We start from the raw sequence: 25,461 nt of genomic DNA, 5'->3' as shown, positions 1-25,461 counted from the left end.
ACATCCTGTTTGCTGGAACATTTTTGCAGGTACCACTGCAGTGGCTCCTCCAAGAGATGCCACACACATATCCTAAACTTCTGGTTCAGACAGGCACATCTTTCACTTCTTCTATTTGCAATACACAGTGTATGTCCCCTGCTGTGATCAGCCAAACTGGGAGCTGGGAGTCCAGCTAATCACCCTCACCCTGACCACACCAAATTCATCCACAGGAGCAACAGTCATGGACAAGGGCTGAGCTCCCTGCATTTTTCTGTATCCTCAGATCCCTCCTCCAACACCAGCTGTTGCAGCACAGGGACAGGAATAGCCCCCAGTTAATCACTCCTCATTTCAGAGACAACATATTGGTCCATCATAAGAAGCTATTCTGTGACTGAGAAGACACTGTCGTGACAATCTCCACCAGTTAAAGAGCAGAAAGAGCTTTGCCCTCTCTCCCTTGTCCCAGGAGCAGCAAGATTTCAGTGCCTTATATCCTCTTAAGAGCCAGCACTGCTCCTCAACCCCCAGGAGACTTAAAGAACCTCAGCAGGAATACGTGCAAAATCCTCATCAGCTGATCCAAAGCTTTGCTTACAACCACCCTTTACGTAACCAGCAAGCAACATCCTAATTATCCAGCTAAACGTCATGAATTCAATTTGCCTTCACTTCACGCACTTTCATTACTACACTAGATATAAATTAACACAGAGGGCAACTTGCCCCACAGCACTTTAGTAAAAAGTGGAGGGCCTGGGGATGTGGAAACACTGGGTGAAACCATCCACTGAGTCTGCAGTTGAAACATTAACCTAGATAGGGACCACCAAAAAACAAATATACCCACAGCAAAGCTCATTTACTGCTCTGGGTGGGGTTTTCCAGTGCTTTTGCTCAGCCAGAGATGGAGAAGCAACAGAACAGCTGCAGCAGAGGAGTAGATGGATACTCTTTTTTTTTCTTGGTCCAGTTCCCTATCACACTGTAAGTAATCTCTGCTCTCATCATCAAGAATGCTTGCAATGAGTGCAGAATACAACCCAGATTTTCTCCACTGGGTCCCTCTACCCTGACTTAGGTTAACATCTATATTAACCTTTCCCTTCCTAGCCTGGGTTTTCGGCTTCGGGTTTGTCTGTTGTTTGGTTGGTTTGTTTGTTTTTAATTGAACCACACTGTACTCCCTATAAGCCTTGCATGTAATGAAGTAAACAGCACCACAATGCATTCCTCAACACTAGCTGAACCACTAAATAGCTGCCTGGAGTTTGAGGCTGAAGCAGCTGGGTGTTGGATTACAAACGCAAAACAAATGCCAAGGCATGGCCATAATGTGTGCAATACATTGATGACCTACTGCACTTAAATAGCTCCTCGGAAAGCAGATCGGCCATTCAAAAGGCTTTTTTACACTTAAGAAAGAAGATAAAGTAATTTGTGCCTATAGTGCAGATTTGACAAATTCAAAGCAAATTTTTTCATGTATACAAACTACACTGGCAAGAGGGGGCGGGGAAAAAAAAAAAATCAGCCTTGCAGGGTTGGCACGCTGGGAGGGACAGCATTTCACACTTCAGAAATGTTTCCAAAGGGTGAGATCCCTCCCCACCGACGCCAGGAGCAAGACTCTTGCTAAACATGGTTGGGCAGAGGATTTCCGAGACCGATCACGGCAATTTGAGCCTCCTCAGATCCTCCTTTTTCCTAGCCAGCAGTGCTTTTCAAAGCCCATGGAGTCCACAGCAAAAAGTCCCAGCCAAATAGCACACATAGCATTTTAAAGCCGTGAGTGTATCAGTGTACTGCAATCTCAAGTACACTAGTAAAGCTATCCATGGAGTTAGTTGAGTGCTTCTGGGTTTTGGAAGAGTTATGCAGGGTCTCTGACTCCATGCTCAGCAGAATGAAAAGGGTGTTTTCATTCAGTCTACAACACAAGATAAAGCAGCTAAAGTGTAAAATTCACCCCTAAATTATCTTTTTACCATAAGGTAACATAAGGCTGAATTACAGTTGTACCACTCCAAAATCATCACAAAGGCAAAGCAGGGAAGTTCTCACCCACAGCTGAGCAAGGTCTGGGGAAGTCACTTAACTGTGTCACCATGAACATTACCTGAGTCTCATCTCCAGGAAAATTTACAGCAGGAGGGAGGACATTGTAGCTTATCTCCCTGCTACAACACCCCTACTCAACCACAGTCATAACTCCCCATTGCCTTGCCTTCCCCCATTTCAGAGCATGGCCTAGTTTAAAGCCATTGTTTAACGCCACATGCTGCTGGACCACAAGCAACATTTCAAAACCTCAGTTTGGTGCTGCAAAGTGAGCTGCAGGAATTTGCACCATACAGCTGCTACTCTGCAACAAGGAAAGAATTGCCAATGCTCCCAAGTATCACACTTCGGCTAAAAGGCATCAAAATGGAAGCAAGTCTTTGGCTAAAGCAGACTGCAAGGAACTGGAGGAAGCACTTGCAAGCTTTTCTGTAGGAAGAGTGACAGAGGGGCTAGCATCCACCTCCTCTTTTGTTTTTAAATGCTATGTTCAGTACTGAGCAGGAACATCTCAATCTGCAAAGACTAATTCAAATTGTTCTAAGGGAACCAAAACTTCTTTAGTATCTCAGCAATAGATGGGATGTAACTGGCAGCATCTCACCACTCCTGTCAACCTCTTGGTCAACTGGCTGAAGAAAGTTGCAGACTCTTGAATACAGCTCTTTAAAGTCTTTAGGGTTCCTTCCTTTGGGATGCTGGGGAAAAGACCCCTCTTATATTCAAATATCTCTGACAGCAAGGCATTAAAGCTGGGTTCATGCAGAAACTAATGGTAGCTTACCCTAGCCAGCAGTGGCAAGGCTATGTGTGGTGACCTGGCCAGATACCTTACATCAAACAACACACAAGTGCAGCAAGAAAACAAGACCAAACTTCTGATCTGTATGTACCTGTCTGAAAACCTGAAGACTCAAGAGGCCACCCAAACTAGAAAGGGAAACATTTAAGAAGAGAGTCAAAAAGCACATTGCAATCACAAACAAGAAGAGTAGCAGCAGGCTGAAGAATTTGACTCTGTTTTGCCTAATGATAATATTCATTCCTGTGAAAGAGGGGAGATGATGCTGGGAGAATTTTTGACAATGCACCCAAAATAAAATAACTCAAAAGACACTGAGGCTGCCCTGTGCTCACTTCCCCCTCCTTGACTGCACTCGCCCCAGGTACTCGGGCAGGGAAGGAGGCTCACAAGCCTTTCATGCACAACCATAGCCCTAAATAACAATGATACAAATACCAAGGAAATACTCATGGGAAGGCAGAAGATTTCCGAGAAACTGGATTGGGCTCAGGAACATTAGACTGAGGCAGACATGGAGAGACCACTAGAAGATACGGAGATGTTCAGAATTGCAAGCCTGGATTAAGATCAGCGCAGGTCTACCTAACCCTGATGGATCTGCTCCCCAGTGGATGCTCATCTGAGTTATCTTGATTACTGCAAGCTCTTCCTTTACTCCCTCTGCCACTGAGCTACCTGTTGAGTGCAGCAGAAGAAGAGTCAGGTTATGAAAGGGATTGGAAAGGTAAGGAAAATGCTCTTATTGAAAGAAAAAAAACCTGCTCCCTCCACTGTGCCCCTTCACACATGCCATTGTCTCAGGCCACCAACAGCCCGATAGAGGAAAAGAAACCAGCTACCATGAAGGAAACAACTGCCCTTTCATGCTGCAGACTTACAGCCCTCTCCTAGCGCTGAGACAGCTTAAATTTTTTAATTAAAAAGTGCAGGATTGTGCTTGTAGCAGAATAAAGAGGGGGGCGGAATCACCACAGCAAAATACCATTTCTTTTTTGGGGCCTACTGTGTATGAAAGCCTGGCTAGTTTTGCCAACAGCTGGTCCACAACCTGCACAGTATTTCCAGAAGTGTTTCCAGCCCAATCTACTCAATTTAGCAAGAATAACTCACGCGTTTCGTAACGGCAGCTGGAGAGGTTTGCAGCACTGCTGCTTTTAAAGAGGAGACAAAATCTGAATGACTTTTAGGAATGTAAAAAGAGGGGGGAAAAAAAATAGATGCAAGTCATGTTTCAGCTGTGATTTCAAATCATAGAGCACTCTCAAATGTGATCCTACCGGGACAACAAGCAGCTTTTACACACAGGGATTTCACTCAATGCAATTCCTTCTAAGAAGAAAAATGAAGGATATGGAAGAGCACCCTCCAGGTGTGTGGAAGCTATCAACCCCTGCTCTTCTGGGATGGCCCTGCTGAGGACCCCCAGATGTCCTTCCTTCACCTCACATCCCACCAACCATATATCCCCATCACCCTTTGGCCCATCCCAACATCCACCCGGGGTGGGATGGCTATGTGGATATCACCAAGGCCACAGCAGTGGTCCACCTGTTTCCACAGTGGCCAGGCCGGACCTTGCCTTGGAGAGCAGCTCCCATCCCACAGCCTGGCCAGTAGCCTGAAGACCACACGGAGCCAATGGCTGGATTACAGCACATTTTAAAGAGCACCCAGCAGGGTATCATGAAGATGAGTGCTGGGCCAAGGAAAATCAGGAATGTTGGACAAGATACAACTGTAGAAGGGGACGTGAGCAGAAAGCGTAACGGCAGAGTGCCTGGCTCATTCGTGGCAGCAGCAGTCTCCTCCCTGCATCCTGTGGGATGGGGACCATCACATCTTTCTTTTGGCTCTTCCCACTCTCTAACTATACCCAGCAGAGAGCATGATGAGAAATGCAACCCCAGCCCAGCATGCTGCTGCACCAAGTAGGATGCGACATATAAGCAGCCACCTCAGCTGCTGGATGCTGGGAGAAAGGCAACAACCTGAAAAGGTGCTGCCTTTCCTCCTGGAGACATCACACGTGTCAATCAAAAGTGAGAAAAATGCAGACTTTCAGTGACTTCTATTACCAATGACAGGCATTTAATTGTCTTAAAACTTCTCTGCAGCAACCTGTTCTGCCGGTCCAAGTACCAGTACCTGGAACAAGGAAAAGGCAGGTAATAGCTCTCGCACCAAGGCAGGACCACTCACATCCACTGTGTGCTGATGGCACGCTCCAACATAGATGGTCATGGAAAGCTGAACAGCAAGCTTGAGAAACCTTCACCCTGGCACAAAGTCAACAGAAAGTACCACAAAGCCTCAACACTAATGCCATTTCAAAAGGACCGAAAAAGCAAGCAGGGCAGCAAACTAAAACTAAATATCCCACCCATGCTTACAAAGTCTAGGCCCCACTTAAAAAAAAAAGATACAGTATGGAGAGGTCCTTTATCTTTTGTAACTTGTAGCTGAATGCCTCCTAAGGGAGAGATAGCATCTGGCAGAGAGCAAACAGGCTGCAGTGGTAACTCCTTCGATTTCAAAGCACAAAGCAAACTTTCAGCTTCTCCAAGAAAGAGGGCTAAAGGGAGAACAAGAACATATTGGCCCCACTTACAAGTAGGGAACATGCACCTCATCATCCATAAAACCTAAGTAGGGGGATAATAGAGAACGCTTCAATTTTCCAGAACTAATGCCCATACTGAACTAGGTATACAACAGCTTCTCAACATGCTTCAAGTGAGGCACAGAAACATGTCAAGGATCTGAGCAGACTTAGACTGCCTGTGGAAGAAAAAGTCTTTATCGCAGAGTAAAGAAAAAAAACCACCCTGGTTTCGTAAGGCTGTAATTCACCCTGAAGATTAATAACGTCATATGGGGCTGAAGCACCTCAGAACTAGGCCCAGCATTTCCATACCAAACCTTCTCTTTCCAAACAAGCAAAATGTCAGATGGCATCAGGTGAGCCTCAAATGGGATTTCTCTTTCCCTGCCTTGACTGCTAGCCACTTACCCAGCTTACTTCGAAGAACATGTGGTACAGATCAACTGAGGTGAAGCCTGAAAGGACAGAGGTTACATTATTCCCTTCCCAGATGGAAGGTTTGCACATACACATGGCGACCTTTGTGTTTCACAAAAAGATGATTTCTTACTTGAAAAATACAGTTTGTGTCAGCCACCACAACCACTCAAGGAAGAGAGGTTGCACTGTGCTCTGGCCGGCAAGAAACAAGAAACTGCTGCTGTGTTTTGGAGTGATATCCCTGTTACAGAAACTCCCCCCCAGTTGGTTTTTGTCTTTTCTCAGCCATCATGGGGGCAGGATTTCCAAAGTCTGTACTTCTACTGACAAATGAGAGGAATTAGTTAATCAGTCCCTTCCAGAAAGTCTATCTCTTGCACCTAAATCTGATTGTCAGTGTCAGCCCCAGACTACAGCCCTCACTAAATGCTACCACAGCTCACCAACAGGGGTAAGCCCCATGTCTTTACAGATGGAAACAGTAAGAAAAATTTAGGTAGCTACATTTCATAAAAAGATACCGACATGAGACTTTTAAATACCTTCCAGGCAATTTTTTTCCCTGTCTTTTCCTGGCACCAGGGTTTTCCAAGTGGTGCTCTGGGATCCACGAGTGCCCTACTGCCGGTTTGTGTTTTCAACTACATGTCTCACACAACAAACAAGAATGTCTCATGAGAAATTCAAAGGGGCCATCAGTGCCAAGAAAGGTCAGGACCTCACTTGGAGTACTGTGTGCAGTTCTGGTGTCCTCAGCATAAAAAGGACATGGAACTGTTGGAACAAGTCCAGAGGAGGGCCACAAGGATGATCAGGGGACTGGAGAACCTCCTGTATGAAGATAGGCTGAGAAAGTTGGGGCTGTTCAGCCTGGAGAAGAGAAGGCTGCGTGGAGACCTCATAGCAGCCTTCCAGTATCTGAAGGGGGCCTATAGGGATGCTGGGGAGGGACTCTTTGTCAGGGACTGTAGTGACAGGACAAGGGGTAACGGGTTCAAACTTAAACAGGGGAAGTTTAGATTGGATATAAGGAAGAAGTTCTTTCCTGTTAGGGTGGTGAGGCACTGGAATGAGTTGCCCAGGGAGGTTGTGAGTGCTCCCCTGGCAGTGTTCAAGGCCAGGTTGGATGAAGCCTTGTGTGGGATGGTTTAGTGTGAGGTGTCCCTGCCCATGGCAGGGGGGTTGGAACTAGATGATCTTGAGGTCCTTTCCAACCCTGACTATTCTATGATTCTGTGATTCTAACATCTCCCCACTACTTTATAATCACTAATTCATGTCCCTGGGAACCTACAGTAACCACTGTGCAAGCCAGCCCTCAGCTATGCTTGCAACCCAGCCCGTGCCACCACCTTCCTGCACTTCCATATGCACAAGTGCCACCTGTCCAGCCCCGAGGGATGAAAGCCAGCATGCTTTTCACGGAAGGAGTTTTGCAGAGGGACAAACAGATGCAGAGGAGATGCAGGTATCAAAAGTATTAAGTTGCATGATACGAGGATCCGGAAGCAGAAGAGGTGGAGAAACAGAAAGGTAACGGAAGTGGTGAAAGGAAGAGTCGACGTGCTGCCTTGTCTCTCTTCCTCCAAATCTTACCATTACCCTCTCCTTCCTCTCCAAATCATGGTAATGGTTGATGTTCCACTTCCTTTTCTTCCCTAGGAACTGGCCTCTCCATAGTTCCAAACCCAGGATAACAAACAAAACAAAAAACAATCAAGCAAACAAACACCACAAACAAAACAAGCACTCCCCGCAAAACAACCAACCAAACACAAAAAAAACCCCACACCTTTTATGCCTTATCTTTTTTAAAGAACCTTTGTGTACTGCTAAACTGTAGCATTATTTTAAACATTCATTTTCTGCCGCTAGGTCGGCTTTGACAACAGAAAGGAACTGCTCCTTTTCAGGTTCATATCAGGTAAAGAAATAACAAAGCACCAGGGAAACAAGTTATTTTCAGGCTATAAGAGTTGGTTTTTGGTGGGGTTTTGTTGTGTTTTTTAAGTACCATTTAACAACAACAAAAAAAAAACAATAACAAACCCCACATTACTTTCATGATGCTGACCACAACACTTTGAGGCAGCGGGGCCTCAATAAATATTTTTACGATGAAGCCTGCAAGAAAAGATAATACATAAGACATTTATTGGACTTTTGTTTCTTTGTAAATGCATCATGAGAGTTGAAAAGACAGAACGATTATTTCTAGTCTAACTTCAGAAAAGTTATGGAAAAAAGATGCCTTAATATTTTACTAAGCGGAGGCTTTCTTGGGAGACCTCTCTCCAGAGCTCCCATTAACTCATTTTTGCAGCTTCTTTGATGCAACATCAACAACAATAATTCAATTTATGGTCCAGATAAAAGGCATTTCAAAAGATGTGAGAAGAGGGAGAAGGGGTTTCAAATGGCATTACCAGTTTAATTCAGTCCAGTTACCTGCTGCCTGTTTGCAAATTAACTCCTGACAGCTCATCCTCCACCGAACAGAACAGCTGTAGCTAATGGCATCCCAGAGGGGACGGATGAGTGTCAATGCCTGTACACACAAGAAGACCCTGTAACATCTTTAAATTGCAGTCAGACTGGATCGGATCACCGAGGACACTGCCCACACCTTGCAAAAAAATTGTGACAAGCATGGTCATTCTGGGAACAGGCGCTCACCCCAGGGCAGGAGATGCTCCAGCCCAGAGGGTTGGATTCAGCTCCAGCCCAGGCCCCTTGGAACATAAGGAACAGAAGAAATAGGCACAAAGAATTGCAAGCATCAACCCCCAAACTGCCACTTGGGAGAAAGATAAGTAAAAAGCTTTTATCAGCATGGTTATAAGGACTCCTGACTTCTGGCATATCATTTGGTAACTAGGACTCCAAAGAGCAACTCGGAGAAGACTGCCCCCCCAATGAGGAAAGGGCAGGGACAGGTTGCTCAAGTTCCATTTAGGTCCCTCCAGCTGTGAGGAGCAGCTGGGGTGTGGAAGAGAGGAGAATTCACTGCAAACACAGAAGGATCAATAGGACCATCACAGCAGGATGACCTCTCTGGGGATGGAGATGCTGTGAGAGCATCCCTGTCTGCATCACCCATCACCTTGCTCCTATCAGGCAGGACAATGTGTCATTTGGCAGGGGCACTGCATGAGTGGTGGTTGCAGCCTTCCCCTCCACTGAACTGTCAAGACGAACTTCAGGCTACCCTTTCCTTGCAAACTGGAGATAAAAGTCTGTTAAGATACATAATCTATAATGGAGCCTGGCTTTCCTGGTCCATCCACCACTGACATGCTCAGCAACAGTGCCCATAAAAACACCCTGACACATTCTCTGCACACACACACAAGAGCAGAAAAACCATCAAGCCCAGCTAGCTGCTCTTGTTCTGACAAGGGAGAAAACATTTCCTGAAGTCAGGACAGACAATTTCTTCTAATGAGAGAGAAAGGTGGAAAGAGCACAAGGAAAAAAAAACCCAAACATGCAAGAATTAGGTGAGTTACATGAGAAGTCATAAAAGAAAAAGGTTAAAAAACACCCAAACCCCCACAAACCAAGGCCATATATCACTGGCCATGTTTCCCATTAGGAGAAACCTTTTGTAAACACCACATCCAAGCAGTGTGCAAGCCATGATGGACACAGTGATAAAAAGGGTAAGCAACACGAGGTACAGACAAGTCCTATGCCTTGTAGGAGGTGCCCCATCCTGCATCTTCTAGGATGTGGAGGCTGACAAACTCACAGACAACTGAAGAAAACAAAGCTGCCCTAATTGCTGGTGTTCCTGTAGCACAGAGAAGGGATGTCATTTTGGAGCTGCTCTAAGAATGGTTTAACTTTCTGAGGAAAATATCATCAACTACAAATTTCTCAGGGATGTCAACCACATTCTGCTCTTTGCGGAAAGCCCTAAAGGACTGGAGTTAGTCACGTAATCCATACTTCAATAGGTATCTTAACCTGCAGCACTAAGAGAGCTTCTAGCAACTGGGTGGCAACACAAAAAGCCCCTTTGTCTCAAGAACACATGCAGTCACAAACTTCACACACAGTCATGTCCAGCTGGCAAGAGCTATACCTGTCCCTGCAGATATGGTGGCGTTAGTTCCTGCCCCGTTCTTTCTTCCCATGATTTCGCACAACCCAGGGCAAGGAAGAGTTGGATTTTTTTCAGCTACAAACTCATCCCTCAGTGACATTTAGAAGATATAAAACATCACCTTCTATTTAAAGAAAAATATTTTCCAGCCCTCAAGGAACAGGAAAAGCAGCACAAAATGCAACCAATGTGCATTCTTACACCTGAAACCCCAGAAAGCAAATAAAAACAACTCAGTTGTTTGCTTTAAACTCCCAATAACTAAAGCCAAGTCTGAAGGCTTTACTGTAAGGAAGAACACAACAATGAACTCATCACTTCTAATGTAGTGAAAATAATCTGCTGCTTGGACCTGTCCATCCCGCACAGTGATGGAAGGGAAGGAGCAGTAGTATTTCACACTCCCAGGTCCACGGTCTATATCCATAATCAGCTCTCCAGTACCACCACACACTTCAGGAGAAGATCCAAGCAGATTTATAGGAGGCTGATTCTGGATTACAGGTCCCGAAGGAAATCTTCCTCCCAACATCCACAATTCAGAGGTTGATTTATACCCAGTGCATAATAGACTATGTTTCTTAGAGAGAACTCGTTGTCTTCAACCCCACTGCCATTGCTGCACCTGGAGGCTTGGCTTGTTTTGACAGTTGTAGAGTTTATAAATACTGAAAGCAGCACTCAATTAAGGCTGGAGACAGTCAAACTACCTTAGACCAACAGGATGCCAAACGGTAAGGCACAGTAACAAGACGATGACACATTCATAACCTAATGCTTTCATTAAAATCTTGCTGTCCAGGAAAGCTTGCCCCTTCACAGCAGAAACACTTGGTTTTCATAACTGCCCAAAGAGAAATTTTTGCTCAAACCGGTGAACCCTGGGGAGAGCTCTTGAAAAGCACATGTGTATCTCCAGGAGCAACTGGAGAAGTACCAACCAAGGGGTTGCAAGTAAAGCGGTGCGCAACCCATCTAAAATGCCACTGAGCACTTTGGCACGCACCCATGCACCAACAAGCCACTAATGATTGCACTAGCATGAGGTTGGGAGCTCACAGTAAGCAGATTCAAGGAAAAGCAGGACTCCTGAGATAAGTTGCTGGATGCCAGAAGTCCTTGAACAGAGGTTTCTTCATCCACAAGCACAGCCTCTTTCCCAGTTTTTAATTATTTTTAAAGGCATAACGTGTTACTCTGATCAGAGCCACAGCATGCGCACCAATCAACTGCAAAGCTAGGCATTCGTCACAGCATCTATGCTTGAGGTGAAGCCATCTATTTGCTGTATTATTAAAATAATAACAACTGTAGATATCTACTTCCCAGCATAGGAACGCTGAAGGGATCTAGAAGCCCACATACAAACTGCTGTCTTTGGGGATCAGGGACCACAGACTTTATCCTGCCCAAACACCACCAAGGGTCCATCCATCACTCTCATAGAGCATGTCTCTCTGCTCTGGTCCTTATCTGTACATGCAAATAATGGGACTTCCGCATCCCACTGGAGTGGTGCTCTCAGGTTATCATATTCAAAATGTATGAAAGTGAGGTTGGCAGGGATATTACAGAAAACAGTGCTTTGTAGTGATGATCCAACACTGCTGATCCTGCCTTTGCAAGTTTCTAACGCTGGCAAGTATCTCAAGGACACAGTCACTTCCAGCACATCATCTACTCTAACATAAACTACAGGTGATGGAAGGCACCAAAATTTAAGAGTTGCCAAAATTTTGAGAATGAAGTTCTGCAAAGCACAAGGCTAACTCTTATAGCCGTACAAAATCAGATCTAAGTGTCCAGAAAGTAGCGAAGATCCATTTATCTATCCAACTAGAAAAACATATGATGGTTAAAAGAAACTACAACTGAAAAATTACATGGTAAGCACCAGCTATGTTTTACAATACACAAGTCAGAAACACAAAAATACTCTTCTTGGAGAGCCAGCATCATAAGATGTAACCCAGAGCACAAATAAGGGGTGAAAGAACAAAAACCCCACTTTTCTCACCTCCCACAATTCTGCCCCATGACCATGTGCCGCAGAAACAGAAATCTATTCGGGGTTGTTTTGTTGTGGTTTTTGGATTGTTCTCTCCCCCACCCAAAAAAAAAAAGTAAACCCTTTTATTTGAGTTTAAAGGAAGAGAAAGGTAATGCCAACCACTTTTTAAATTAAATTTTGGTTTCATGAAGTTGTGTGCATTTTATGTGTTTGGGTTTTTTTCTAGTTCAACAGCACAAACCAAACAAGTGGCTGCTCTTTTGAGAATGGTCTCCTCCTGGTTCTTCTCAAAACAAGAAGATGAGGAGGTCAAATATCCCAGCTCTCAAAACCACCGTCACAAATGGGAACCTCCTGGGCAAAGAACACCCCAAAAAGGGGAAACCAGCAACTTTTCATCCACCTCATCTTTAGACGCTTCCCTTTCACAGGGTTTGTGGAGCAGGAAAAGAATGAGAAGCCGTAACACAAATCCACATTCAGAAGTACGCTTAAGAAAGCAAAGCACCAAGATTGATTAGCATGTTCCACAGCTTTAATAAACAGCCTAATGATGACCAAATTATAGCAAAGCTCAATTTTGTAACCAAGGAGCCAAGATTTCATCCTTGATAAGGACATGGATTTCTGTCTCACAGGAGAAGCCTGCAGTTCACTAACAAAGATGACCTTTTATATTACACCCTTCAAGGCCACAGTTAGGTGGAGAAGTACCGTACTAACTTGGCAACATGAGTTTTCGTACACCGTGCTAATTTTTAGCAGAATCTTGCCAAGACCATTACCATCTTATAACAAGGAAAAAAAAAAAAGAAATACAAATACAAAACCCACTGCTCTCCAGACCCAAATTACTTTCCACAATTCAATGCAATTTTAATTAAGATGATTAAATTACAGCAAAAATGATTAAGATGATATCCCGCAGCAAACCACTAAAGGTATAACACCTTAATCCAGAAGAAGCTGGCATGCACATATCCATGATAAAGTATTCATGAAAGCTAGAATTTTACACATGAACCAATTTTACATCACTCAAACAATACCTTGGGAGATATTTGTCACAAGTAAAAAAAATAGTGACATCCATCAGCAGAGCACAGTTTTTCTGAGACTACACAGAAAGAAATCTACACAGAAAAAATTGAAAAGGCTACAATTACTTTGACAATGTTTCTACAGCTCAAAGGAATTTGGGGGTTGAAATAAATGGTTTCCTTCTCCTTCCCAGGGCTCCCAAAATCAATTTAATATATAATTCTTTTTTCTTTTTTTTTTTTTTTTTTTGGAAACAAGTTAGATCAGAAACGCACGTGAAATCGGGTCACTGCAATGATCATGTACATGGTACATTTCCACTATCGCCTATTAACCATGAGGTTTAAATGAATGAGGAAAGTCTCAGATCCATACTTCACCAGTGGAAATTATGAATATAAACATAGAGCTGCAAAGGTTTTACCCTTACCATCCAGCTAGGCCTATACTCCTTTGGAGAAGGATAAATGGATTCTAACAGACAGGGTTCAAAAGGCAGCTACGCAGAGGCATGTATCTCAACCTGGGATAGAATATTGCAACAGAACCCCTAGGGTTCAGGTAGCCTCTTGTGGTGCTTCAGCACTGGATAAATTCAAGCCTGTGATCTTCAAGGAGTGGTAGCTTCGGTGTATTTTAAAAAAGCTGTGCTACTGCAATGAAAAAAAGTTACAAACCAGCTATTTCTAGGTGCAGTCTTCTGGAAAACCTCGGCAGGGCCAGAGACAAACGACAGAAATGGTGTAAGAGACTTGGAAAGAGGAGGAGCAAGGGACACAGCTCTGGCTTGTGCCTCTCCCAGACCATGCCCAGGGCATGGGACAGGACAGGGGTCGAAAATTACCATCGAGCTCAGGTGGGCACCAGATACTGTATTCTGGAGTACAGATGTAACCCCAAATTGTCTTAAAAGCTGTGGCTGAATATACAAGAAGGTACCAAGTAACTAAGCTTTGCCTTGCTCTGGACCTCCATGACTCCTCTAAGCCCGACCTATAGCAGGGGGTTCTGCAGAGCTAACTGCATCATTTCCACAACGTAGGTCCATTCCCAAAAATGCTGCTGCAGGTTGCATCAGGGACACCTTTGGAGCTGTTCACACTAGCTGTTAGCTTTCAAAACAAGGGGGGGGGGGGGGGGGGGTTGGTGTTGGGTTTGTGTGTGTGTGATCTCTAAATAAGAGGAAAGAAGAAAAGAGTTCTGTACATTGCAGAGAGCTATTAACAGCCACAGAGAGTCACCCAACCGCTCCCAGATTCAGGACACAAAAACCCTGAAGAGCTTTTTAAGGACAAGTGTATTAGTGAAACTTGGAGGTTTGAGGTTTTTTTAACTCTAACTCTGAATGCCCAGTTAAAGTCTAGTTTCCTCCCAGCAGTAATTAGTCAGATATGACATGAGGTGAGACCCAGACCAGGTGAGAGGTTAACTTTGTATTTTTCTTTAATGGATGAAGAAAAGTTTAACTGGAGAAAGATAAAATTCCAACATAAATCCTCCACTGAGGCTGCTATGAAATAACTCTTTTGTTTAATTATTATGAGCTGGATCGGCAAACACTAGATCCCGATGGACAGAGAGCAGCTGTTACTATAACAGAAAGACATTCATCTTCCCTTCTCAGGACACTGAAACTCTATCAACAATGCCTGTAAAACGACCCTTTCCTCCCCCCGTGACCCTGAGTTTTTGCCTGGCTTTCATATTCAGACCTATTTTTAGAAGACTTTATCTTGTCGTATTGCACTTCAATATTTTGTACATTAGCTGGTTCAAAACCATATCCAGGCACAAAAGTGTTAGGGACATCAACAGGGCAATTCTCAAGTGCAGGCTGCAAGAATGGCACGTACCTCACTCGGGGTTTCTTCTTTCATCAGCAATTCATTGACAAGGAGCCTATAGACACAGTTACACAGCCAGATACACTTGCATCTCACTTATCTAGCAGAGTAGGAGTGATCTCATTTACCTTTGGGGCTTACAGTTACCTTGGAAGGGCTTCTTTTAGCTGTTATTTACATAATAAATAGCCAATCTGTACAGGAGTGCATGGGAAAGGAAATTCTATTACTACTACTAATAATAATACTAATAATAAATAAAGGTTTCTCATGCTTGCTTTTAACAGGACTAACCCTGTCCCATTAGACAACTGAAGCAGCTATCTACGGAAAATTATCTACAGCAATAAAAATTATCTGTAAAAGACTTCCCCAGTTATCTCAGGTACAATATAAATGCTAGAATACCCCCCAGGAACGGACGCATCGAGCCAGACTCCCTGCCAACACAAACAGGCACCCTGCCAGCGCTTCAGCCAGGCAACAGCCGCGTGGATACACACTTGCACGGACCGTACGTTCAGTGGGGTTTGAAGGTTTTTGTGTTTCCTTTTTGCTTTGGTGTGGTTTTGGGGGTTTGTTTTGTTTTGGGGTTGTGTTTTTTTTCATCCATCACCATCAAAACTCAGAAAGAATGAGCTTTGTGCCACCAAGCTTCACCCACGAGGGGAGCTGCCCAGCAACAGTAAGTGTGCTCATCAGAAATGCTCCATCAGGCTTTGCTTTTCTTCATTGCCTGCATAAAGAAGCCTGGAAATCAAGAATGGAGGGCCACCATGTCGCTTCAAAGACTCCAAAAGGTGATTAAAATCCACATGGGAATTTCTTGCTATAACCAAGTGTGCCAAGCCTGCCCTTCGTACAAACCCCTGCTTCACACTTCCACTTTAAAAAGAGATGTTCCAGGACTCTGAGGAAGGGACTAAGGTCTATTGTAACAGTGAGGTAGTAGAACAATAGCAACCAGGTAAAAATGTTCATCTCCATAAATTTTAGTTTGTTGTGAGGGTTTTTATTTGTTTTTGGGGGGTCTTTTTGTTTGTTTTGTTGTTTTGGGGTTTTTGTTTTGTTTTGTTTTGTGGTGGTTTTTTTTGCTTGCTTGCTTGAAAGAGGATTTGTCTCTGAAATACTTCAAAGGAAGCCAAAGAGCACGGAAGGGGCAGCTCTGCGGCAGGGCACACCCGTGACAGCATCCCCACCTGAGGGTCCATGCGCAGCATCTCAGCCAGAGATGCTGCGGCTCTGTTGTAATCACTGGAGTCAGGCATTCACAACTCCTTGCCTGCCAACAGCTAGGGCCAACATCGCAGCAAGGCACTGCCAAGCATTAAATACACCATCCTCTTCTCCTTCTTGTTGTGCTAAGCTTCATCCCCTGTGCATCTCAGGTTCCTTAAGTAAACAGGAATTTCACAGCAGGGAACTGGTATGTCAGCAACAGTGCCTATCATCACTACCCCAAACTCAATTTTTAGAAGCCAAGCAGGTGAGCGTTACCCGGTGCAACTGTAATAGGTATCTGGGAAAATGCCTTGCCCCAGGCCTAAGAATGTGCTTTAGCAGAGACTTCCCTATAAAAATAAAGCGGCTGGTATGCCGTGGGTGCACGTGAAAGCAAGGAATTCTGAGTTCAAACTTTTGTGCACCCGAGAGCTACCCAATAGCCGCTGAGCTGTAACTGGATACTCCCACCATGAACACCCAAGGACAACTGAATTTCTCAGCCTGCACATATATAGGGGAATTAGCATTCTTAACCCATTAATTACGCTCAGGAACTAAAGTGGCAAGACAAAACCCTCTGTGTTTCGGTTGTCATACTGCAGAAAGGAAAATAAAGAACTGGAGAAACAAGCGAGCTGTGCACCCACAGGTTGCATTGCCACGTCTCAGCCATCCCAAGAGTGAACCTGCCAGAACAAGACTACTACCAAGATAACCACAAATCTGCCCTTTGCTGAGCAGCAGCATCTCATGTCAGTCATAGCTGCCCTCTGTTGAGCAGAGGGACTTGGGCAAATCTGCACAGTAACATACAGGTCTGAAGCAAAGCAAACGCCTACTCGCACTTGAGCATCTACAAAGCTCACAAGCTCCTCCAAGACCAGTACCATAGTCTCCTTACAACTTTAATAGTGTACACCTCAGTTTGCTGCCCCAGAGAAAAGCCTGAATATCAGCTGTGCAAAATTTAAAAACCCCCCTTTCCCAGAAAAAGGAGTATCAATGGCAAACAGGGCAACTGGAAAGGGGAGTTTTCAAACAGCTCAGCCAAACTGCACCAACAACCACCAGCCTGCAGAAGCAGGCCACAGACTGTAAGACATGGGAAGAGCATTTAAAAGGCTTTAAAAGACCGAAATGCCTTCATTTTATGAAATGCTTTTTAAAAGTCACGAAAAGGAGACAGAGCTTGATTGAACATCACTTCAGACCCACAACTGCATTCCTCCCTTCCCCAGGCATTCAAAACTGTCTGCAGAGGTAAATTATGTATAAGCAAAATATTCCTAAAAGCCAAATTAAAAAAGCTGCACATATTACACAAGGCCTTTTAAATACGTAATGTCAGAGGAAAGAAGGGTTAGCCACCTAGATTGACCATTTGATAGATCAGGCACAAATGGAGCTAACTTTATCCCTCTCATCTACTCAAATGCTTATAATCTCACACCTTGAAGCAATAAATTAGGAAGAAGCACTACACTAGCACTACAGACAGGCACCACACAGAAAATTTGAACTTCTGCTACTAGTTAGAAAACAAGTTCTACAGTGGGAAAAGCTTTAAATAAAAGGTATATAGTCACAGTACTAAGACACTACAGAGTAGCATCAGCTACCATAGACTTAAAAATCACCTTTGCCGCTGTTGGTTTGGGGCTCATTCAGGACATCCTCGGGATTTTGAATCAGTCTGGATAGTGCCAGAGACACACACATCTCTCCATTCCATTGCCAGCCTTACTGGAGGACTAACACACACCCTCTGCTCTTCTTCTGCTCTTACATAATGGTACGTACTAGACAAGAGGAGTCGAGTTCAAAGTTCAAGTCTTAATTTGCATGAGTATCCATTTAGATCAAAATTTATGTAGCTCACACTGCAAAGCACTGCATCCGTTCATGAATGCACTTTATTCTCTTTAAATAAAGAGGATGGACTCTCATATAGATCTATTAGTATGAGACCAAGATAGGAGAAAGAAAACAAAATTATACCTCTGATTTCATAAATATACCAGAACATTCCATTTTTCTCAGCCAATTTCATTCCAGGTGGGCAACAAAGGACATTGTGGTGGTCAGAGCTCCAGCTGTGGACCCAAGAGGATGGGGAGCAACACTCCTGCCACTGACTCCCAAGATCTCAGTGAAATGCCTGCCATAGAAGTGGTGGGAATACCCGATAAACTTTTATTACATCCCATAAATTATGCACTACAGGGGCACAATGCAGACATCCACAGATACAAGTTTTATGTCTAACAACTCCTGTGCAAACATTTTAACAGGCTCATTTCAGCTCCTTAATACACCTCTGCTTCCCCCAAACCCATCAGTGAGCTTCAGGTCCAGGCTGCCTCCTGCCCAGTGCCTGCAAGGCAGCCCTGCCTACACCCAGCCCCATGCCTTCCTCCAAGCAACCTCCTGCCCGCAGAACTCTCCTCCAATACAAAACCAAACCTGTGATGAAATGGCACAGCAAGCTGGAAATTGCAGAATTATTAATGAGAAACAGATAATTCACATCTTCCTCCAGCAACAGGGTCACTCCTTCCATTACGTTTCTTCTCTATTTAAATTTACAAACCTGTGCGCATGAGCCAGTCCCCTGCTTGCAGGCAACCCAACCTAAATGGAAAGGATCTTCTCCAAGCGCCAAAACACACCAACCACCTCCAAAGTCACCAAAAGAAAATAAATGTAAATCACATAAGATGGCCAGAGCACGCTACCAGCTCAAAGCCTGATCGCACCCAATACAGAAACACTTCCTCATGCAGCTTACATTTTTGGTATGGGTACAAAATATTTGGTGTGACCCTGGGTGAGCCACCTGACAATGCAGCAGGGAGTACTTGCAGACAGTAATGTTTTCTCATACTTGGCCCCTCTGCTCAGTGTTTTTGGGGCAGGGACCTTCTCTTGACACAAACAGCACTTTCCAAAAGAGGAGCGGCATTTTTCAAGGCATCTAGACATCAGCAGTATTTTTTTTCTTAAGTAGCGCGATGGACCAATGCCACATGCAATAACATAATCAGGGAGACAAGACTCAAATACTGGCAAAATAAGAGGCGCTTGTGAGCTAGAGGGAAGCATATTATTATTTTCAGTGTACACTGACAATTGCTGCTTTTAACTTCTAGTTTGAATTGAAGCTATACTGTAGTAAAGGAGGAAGATGACACAGAAAAAGAACATGAAACTGGTGAAAAGGACCAATGGTTGTATTTAAATCTAAGAATAAAATGTGCTGAGTCTGCAGAATGCAGGCAGAGTGTTTCATCTTTAATTTACTTCTCTGCCCCTCTGACTTCAGTGGCTCCAAGAAAACTTACATGGAAGATCTGGGAGAGGGAATTTAGGTACATTATTTTTAATATACCTTAAAGGAACAAATGACTAAAGGGATACAAAATTATTTCAGAATGAAGTAATAATGAAGAGAAGAGATTAGACATTAGCTGATCCTCAATGGTTAATGGAGGGGAAAGGCAGGGGAGAGGAGAACTTATACTGGTGAATGCTGCAGCCACAAACACCTCTCTTACACATCCAATTTCACTGATGTGAAAATCCCCACGTGAAGGAACAGGCGAAAAAAGAGCTTAAGTGGGAACAGGGTGCAGAATGCCAAGTGCTACACTGAATAATTCAGATGCAGGCGCTGCTATTGGCCAGGCAAGAAAATCACACCCCCCTGATAGTTTTAAAATCAAAGGCCAAGGAAGGATGAAAGGGAAAGACAACACCTCTTTAAAGCAGAGATTACTCTCTGCAGTTCCCATTTCCCAACTTCCCACAATGTTTTGTTACAGCAAGAGCACTGGAGCTGGGGTACCGCAGTAGTGCTGAGGCATGGCACCACGCTATCCACAGCTGACCAAAAGCCTGGATAACACTGATGCCTTTTTGACAGCACTCCTTCAGCCCGACAGCATGAGAAAGCCAACTCTGAAGCAGGTACTGACCCAACAAAAACAAACTGACTTCATGGGAGTTGCCCTTGCAAGATGTTTCCAGCACATAAGCAGTTCTTCAGTCACTGAAGCTGAAGGCAAGACCACATTAGGGCTTTCACTTGGGTCTATGTTACCGCTGAACTCAACCAGATTCTCTCCCCTCCCTTTGCCCTTCCCAGTCACAGCAATGCTTCTTCGGCACCTGGCCAGTGGGGCTGCATACACAGATTTCCAGGTGAGGGATGGGAAGCTCCGTAAGGACAGGCTGTGTGCCTGGTACAGGGTGCAGTATTCCCCGGAAAAGGGACATCCAGCAAATTACCTTGCCTTGGTCATGCACAGCTAGAAGCAGGCAAGTTATCAAGTCACTTCCACAATTTTCAGACTACAGCTACTGCGTTAAGCTTGACATAATCGCCCTGAGTGCATTTAGTAGAAAGATGCTATATATTCTGGGGCTTGAAAGATGCAGCGCTGCTAAAATCCCATCTGACCAATCAAGTGCAGCTCCACATGGTCAACTACTACCAACATTAAATTTTAGAAATGTTTCTCAAAGTAGACCTTGATATTTGACACCCAAACCACTTTTCCCTACAAAGCCCAAAAGTGGAGTAACTTTGACTCCTATTTATTTTACCTTTAAGGTATCCTGGCTTTCCAGGAACAAGCACCATGTGGACAGTGCACACAATCACACCTTTGCTGGATGCCCAGCCTCAAACAGTCTCTTCCATTGACCTCCTTCACTCTTGATAAATTAAGATAGACATCCCTTGGTTCCTTTCACAACCACAACGCTTTTGCAGAGGAACCCAATCCTTGGACAGGCACTATGCAAATCACAGCAGCAGGATTCCTGGGCTGGTCTCATCATCCCATTACCAACACTCCAAAACCCACCCCTCCCAGCCCAGATGAGAGGCTACCCTTCCATCTCAGCCTGTGTTCCAGTCCTGCTTCCCAGAACTGGTGAAGTAAGGGAACCCCTTTAGGTGAGCCGCAAAGTGAGGAGTGCATGTGTGGTGGAGAAGGAGGGGGAAACAGTGGGAGGGAGAAAATAGAACAAAATAAAAAAAAGAAAAAGAAAAGAAAAAGAAAAAGGAAGGAAAGAAAGAAAAAAGTGAGGCTGGCCTGTTTCTTTCTTCTCTACCATCTATTCAGAGGCAGCAGGGGAGGTCTACAACTGTTGTGTCATGTAAAGCACAAAAAAAAAAAACTGACAAGCATGTTTTAGCTGATGGAGACCAGAGTGGACAGGAGGCTGGTGACAGCTCAAATGCAGGGAGTAAGAGACCGCCACTTTAATTGCCTGTTTCTTACTATCTCATCAAACAAGCAGGAGCGTTTGAGCCTGGATGGGCTGCTCAAAACCACAAGAAATGGCAGAAATTTCAGTGTGTAAATACTTCAGCTAACTACCCAGGCTGACAGAGATTCTCACTCCTGTCCAGGGATACTGAATTTTTAACCCTACCTCATCTACAAAAGCCTATACCAAAGGGAACATGCAGAAGATGCTTTGAAATGGTGAAGGGAGGGAGGGGGGAAAGGGAAGTTAAACCACAGGCTGGGCAGGACCTGGAGAGGTGTTTATAAATAAAGCCACTAAAAATAATACACTGCGCACTCGCATGTCTAACATAGCATTTTCTTCTCCACAGAACTGTGACAATGGTTATCTCGGTGGTATAATTATCTAGATTTGATGACAGATTAAAAAAATATATCTCTCAAACACCTGTTCAAGAGTTCTGTGTTTTTAAAGGCCATTGCCATTAACCTTGGGCCATGCACTTCATTGTGTTTAATTAGCAAGCTAATGAAGCCAGTTTTATTCCCCTTCTCAAGCACAAGAGGATAAATACAAGACAGTGAAAGAGGAGACCAGATCCATTTGCAGCACAGTTCATTGCTGCATGGCATTACTTAAACTTGCACCAAAATAAAAGTAATGCAATGGCTCGGGAAAACATGCTAGCAATGCATTCTGCAAGACAAATCCTTTTACACCTTCTGTATTTTCTAAAGCTCATAGATTAAAACATGATTTCCGAACATTTGGGCTGCACAAAAATTTGCAAACAAAGGGCTAAAAATGAACATAATGTTTTCCTCAATGAATCCTCAGTATTCCAAAAATTAAGCCTAACAGATTTCTTTCTTTCTTTTTGGTTTGGGTTTTTTCTGCAAAGAACAGCAGCCCGTGCTTGCTTTGTTACAGCCAGCCAAGGTAGCGATGAGAGAAGCATCAACAATGGAGGTCAAGCGATTTTCGAAAAGCCCACCACTTTCTCAGAGTCCTAACATGTACGCACACACAAAAGACATACTCCAAGCAAAGCCGGGTGCTACGAATCCCAGCAACACATTGCAACTGTGGGTATCTGAGGTTGTTTATTTTTTCCCCCCTGACTGAAGAGCTTTAGGAAAAGCTGGACAATGAAGATCACGTTGATAAATACTCATAAATAAAAGCTTTAAAAGAGAGGGAGGGATTTACAGAATTGCTAATGCACTGATTTAACGATTCCAGGGGACCTTTCCAAATAAACAGAATTATATTCATTTTCTAGGGTTTCTTTATTCTGTTTTCAGGGGGAGGAGAAAAAGTCAGCATAGTTATGCCCTATCACGTTATCCTTTTCGTAACATGATACATTTAAGAAGCTTTCAGGGTTAATTTTTTTTAACGCAATCGTTTTTTCTCCTCCAACTTCCATTTCTACCACTATATGCACACAGCCATAGGATCGGCTTAAAAAACAAAACCAAACCAAACAAAAACCCAACCCCACACCCAAAACAAAAACAAAATAACAAAACAAAACAAAACAAAAAACCACCAACCCGGAAGCCATCTCTTTTATTGAATCACCCGAGATAAAAGGATTCCAAGATATATGGAAAGAAAATACATTGACCATAAATCTCCTTTATGCACATAATAGAATTTTCCAGCCAAGAGAGCTGTTGTGATGATAGCAACGGCGAGCACCACGAATACTGATGGCACACACACACACACACACAGCCTGCTTCTTCCAAAATACCTGCTCTCCCTCAGCACTGCTATGTAAATACAAGACCGCACAACCCCCTTCCTAACACATGGAAACAAAGCTGCGTACAAGTGTCCCAGCGATCAGATAAAAAAGCCCAAGCTGCCTTTGCTCCCCATCAAATCCATTTTTTTTTTTCATGTATTTTTATTGCCCGCTCCCTTTTCATTGCCTTCCCCTCCCCGCCTCACACTTTCGGTGTGACTTAAAAAATAATTAAGCGATGGCAGTGTTTATAATGCCAAAGGCAGGCGGTGGCAGTGCATATTTAATGGGCACTCGGAACAAAGGAAGCCCGGCTGCAGGAGCGCCCCGGGGCCGGCCCCGCCGCCGCCGCCCCCCCCGGGCAGCCCCTTCCCCGGGCCGGGGGACACGGACACGCGGGGAACCCCTCCCACTCCCACCCACTTTGCAATACAATGAAGCCGCGATGGCAAAGCCGCCGGGAACTCTCCGGCTGCCCATCGCGGAGCAGGGAAAGGGCACGGCTGCAGCATCGCCGCCTCCCACACCCTGCCCCCGGGAAACCCTCGGCCACAAGCAGCACCCCTCCCTGGCCACAAACAGCCTCCCCCCCACCCCGCAAATCCAACCACCACCCCCTCGCCCCGGGCTGGGAAATGGAGGTACCGAAACAAGTCACTGCCGAGAGCCGGGGCGGGGGGCTCAACCTCGGAGGGGGGGGTGTCAAGGGGTCGTGGTGACCAGCAAGGGCGGGGGGGGGCCGGGGAGGGCAAAATTGCTGCCGCCGTGGTTTGTCCTGGGGAGTGCGCATCAACAATAAAAAGGAATAGAGAGGAAAATAATAATTACAAAAATAAACACAAGGGGGGAAAGTGGGGAGCGTGGGGATTTCAAGCGTGCCCGCGTTTTCAGTGCTGGGGAGGGAAACAGGGGTTCTGACCCCCGCGAGGGCTGCGGGATGGGGCACCCCACGGAGAAACACACACACACCCCCCACACCCCCCCGGAGCGCTGCCTGGGGCTCCCATAGCTCCTCCGGCAGTGCCCGGGCTTTCGGCTAACTTCCACCCCGCGCCCCCCGGCAAAACGCGCACCCCGCGGGTTGGAGCCTAAGTTTGGGGGCCAGTCTAGTTCCACAAAACAGATGGGATGCAAAACACACTAAACAAATACAGCTCCGCCACAAAAGCCCCCTCCCGGGGGATGCTCCCCCAGGCACCCCCTTCCCGCTCCGCACACCCCCTTTATCCCAACTTTCTCCCAGCTCCCCCCAGCGCCAGCCAGCCCCAAACGGCTCGTTTCGCGCTAACAGGCAAACCCCGGCGGGACCGCGGTAGCCCGGGGGGCTCTGAGGGAGCGGGGCGGGGGTGGTGGGTGTCCTCTAAGAACCAGGGAGGGGAGCTCCTCTCCACCTCCCTTAGGTTACACACCCGCAGCCCGGCAGGAGCGAGCGCACACATGGCTACTACCTGAGCGGCCCCGCACCATTCAGGAGCGACCCCCAGGTCTCCTCCCGCTGCTCCCAACTTCTCAATCCCCGACCCCCGCAACCTCTCCGGCTCCCCCCCCCCAGCCCCACTCTGGTAGCACCCGCCCAAAAGTAAATGCCCGTTTTTGTAAAGTTTCCTCGATATCGCGCCGTGTTTACATTGCCATTAATTCCCACAGGCTGCCTGAAGGGAACAAAAAGCAGCAGCACGGGAAGGCTCGTCCTGCGAGCAGGGAGAAAACAGAGGGGGGAGTGAGGGGATGAAAAGCAAAAAGAAAGAAAGAAAACCAAACAAACCCCCCAGTAATAATAAAGCAAATGAAGCAGACGGCACCGGTGGGGCCATTCCCCAGTTCGCAGGCTCGCTGGTTGCTCCGCTCTGTTTCGGAGGGTGGCTGCAAATAATTGCACGGCCCATTCAATTCTGCATTTGGAGAGGCGACCGTAAGCCCGAGCGGGAGGTAAACACACCGAAATGCACTTACCTGCACAGAAAGTTCCACAAAGCAAGGCGAAAGTCAGCCACGAAGCAATCATATTCCTTTACTTGTTGTTTTTTCCTCCCCCTCGTGTGCCGCTCTATCCCCAAGGGAAGCAAAAATAAAAATACGAAGATCGAGAGAGTGAAAGAAGGGGGGAGACGCGAGGCTCTGCCCGCGCTCTCTCGCGCTTAAAAAAGAAAGAAAAAAAAAAAAAAAGGAAAAAAAAAAGGCAAAAATCCTGGGGGAGGGGGGAGGGACGGGGGGGAGGGAGAGAGGGGGAAAAAAAAATCGGATTTAATTCCTTCGCAGTTGCAAAATGTATCCAGTGGAGAGGAACAGCCCCGGACGGTTCGACCTGCTCCTGCCTGGCCCCGGCGTTCGCTCCGAGCTTTCCAAGA

At 45.4% G+C, this 25,461-nt stretch overlaps 1 protein-coding gene across 1 annotated transcript in view; it reads right to left on the bottom strand.

Annotated features, from left to right (window-relative positions):
* ACVR2B (activin A receptor type 2B) overlaps window positions 1-25,154 on the bottom strand; it is a 96,589-nt gene extending 71,435 nt beyond the window's left edge. Inside the window, 1 exon segment of the mRNA XM_065669263.1 lies at window positions 25,067-25,154. Within this exon segment, the coding sequence (XP_065525335.1) occupies window positions 25,067-25,118 (52 nt within the window). The 5' untranslated portion in view covers window positions 25,119-25,154.
* Window positions 25,155-25,461: the final 307 nt, after the last annotated feature.

The sequence above is a fragment of the Lathamus discolor genome, chromosome 2, assembly GCF_037157495.1.
Source record: "Lathamus discolor isolate bLatDis1 chromosome 2, bLatDis1.hap1, whole genome shotgun sequence".
NCBI classification, from domain to species: Eukaryota; Metazoa; Chordata; class Aves; order Psittaciformes; family Psittacidae; genus Lathamus; species Lathamus discolor.
The sequence above is the reverse complement of the archived record's forward strand: the minus strand, read 5'-3'. Positions and strand labels throughout refer to the sequence as shown.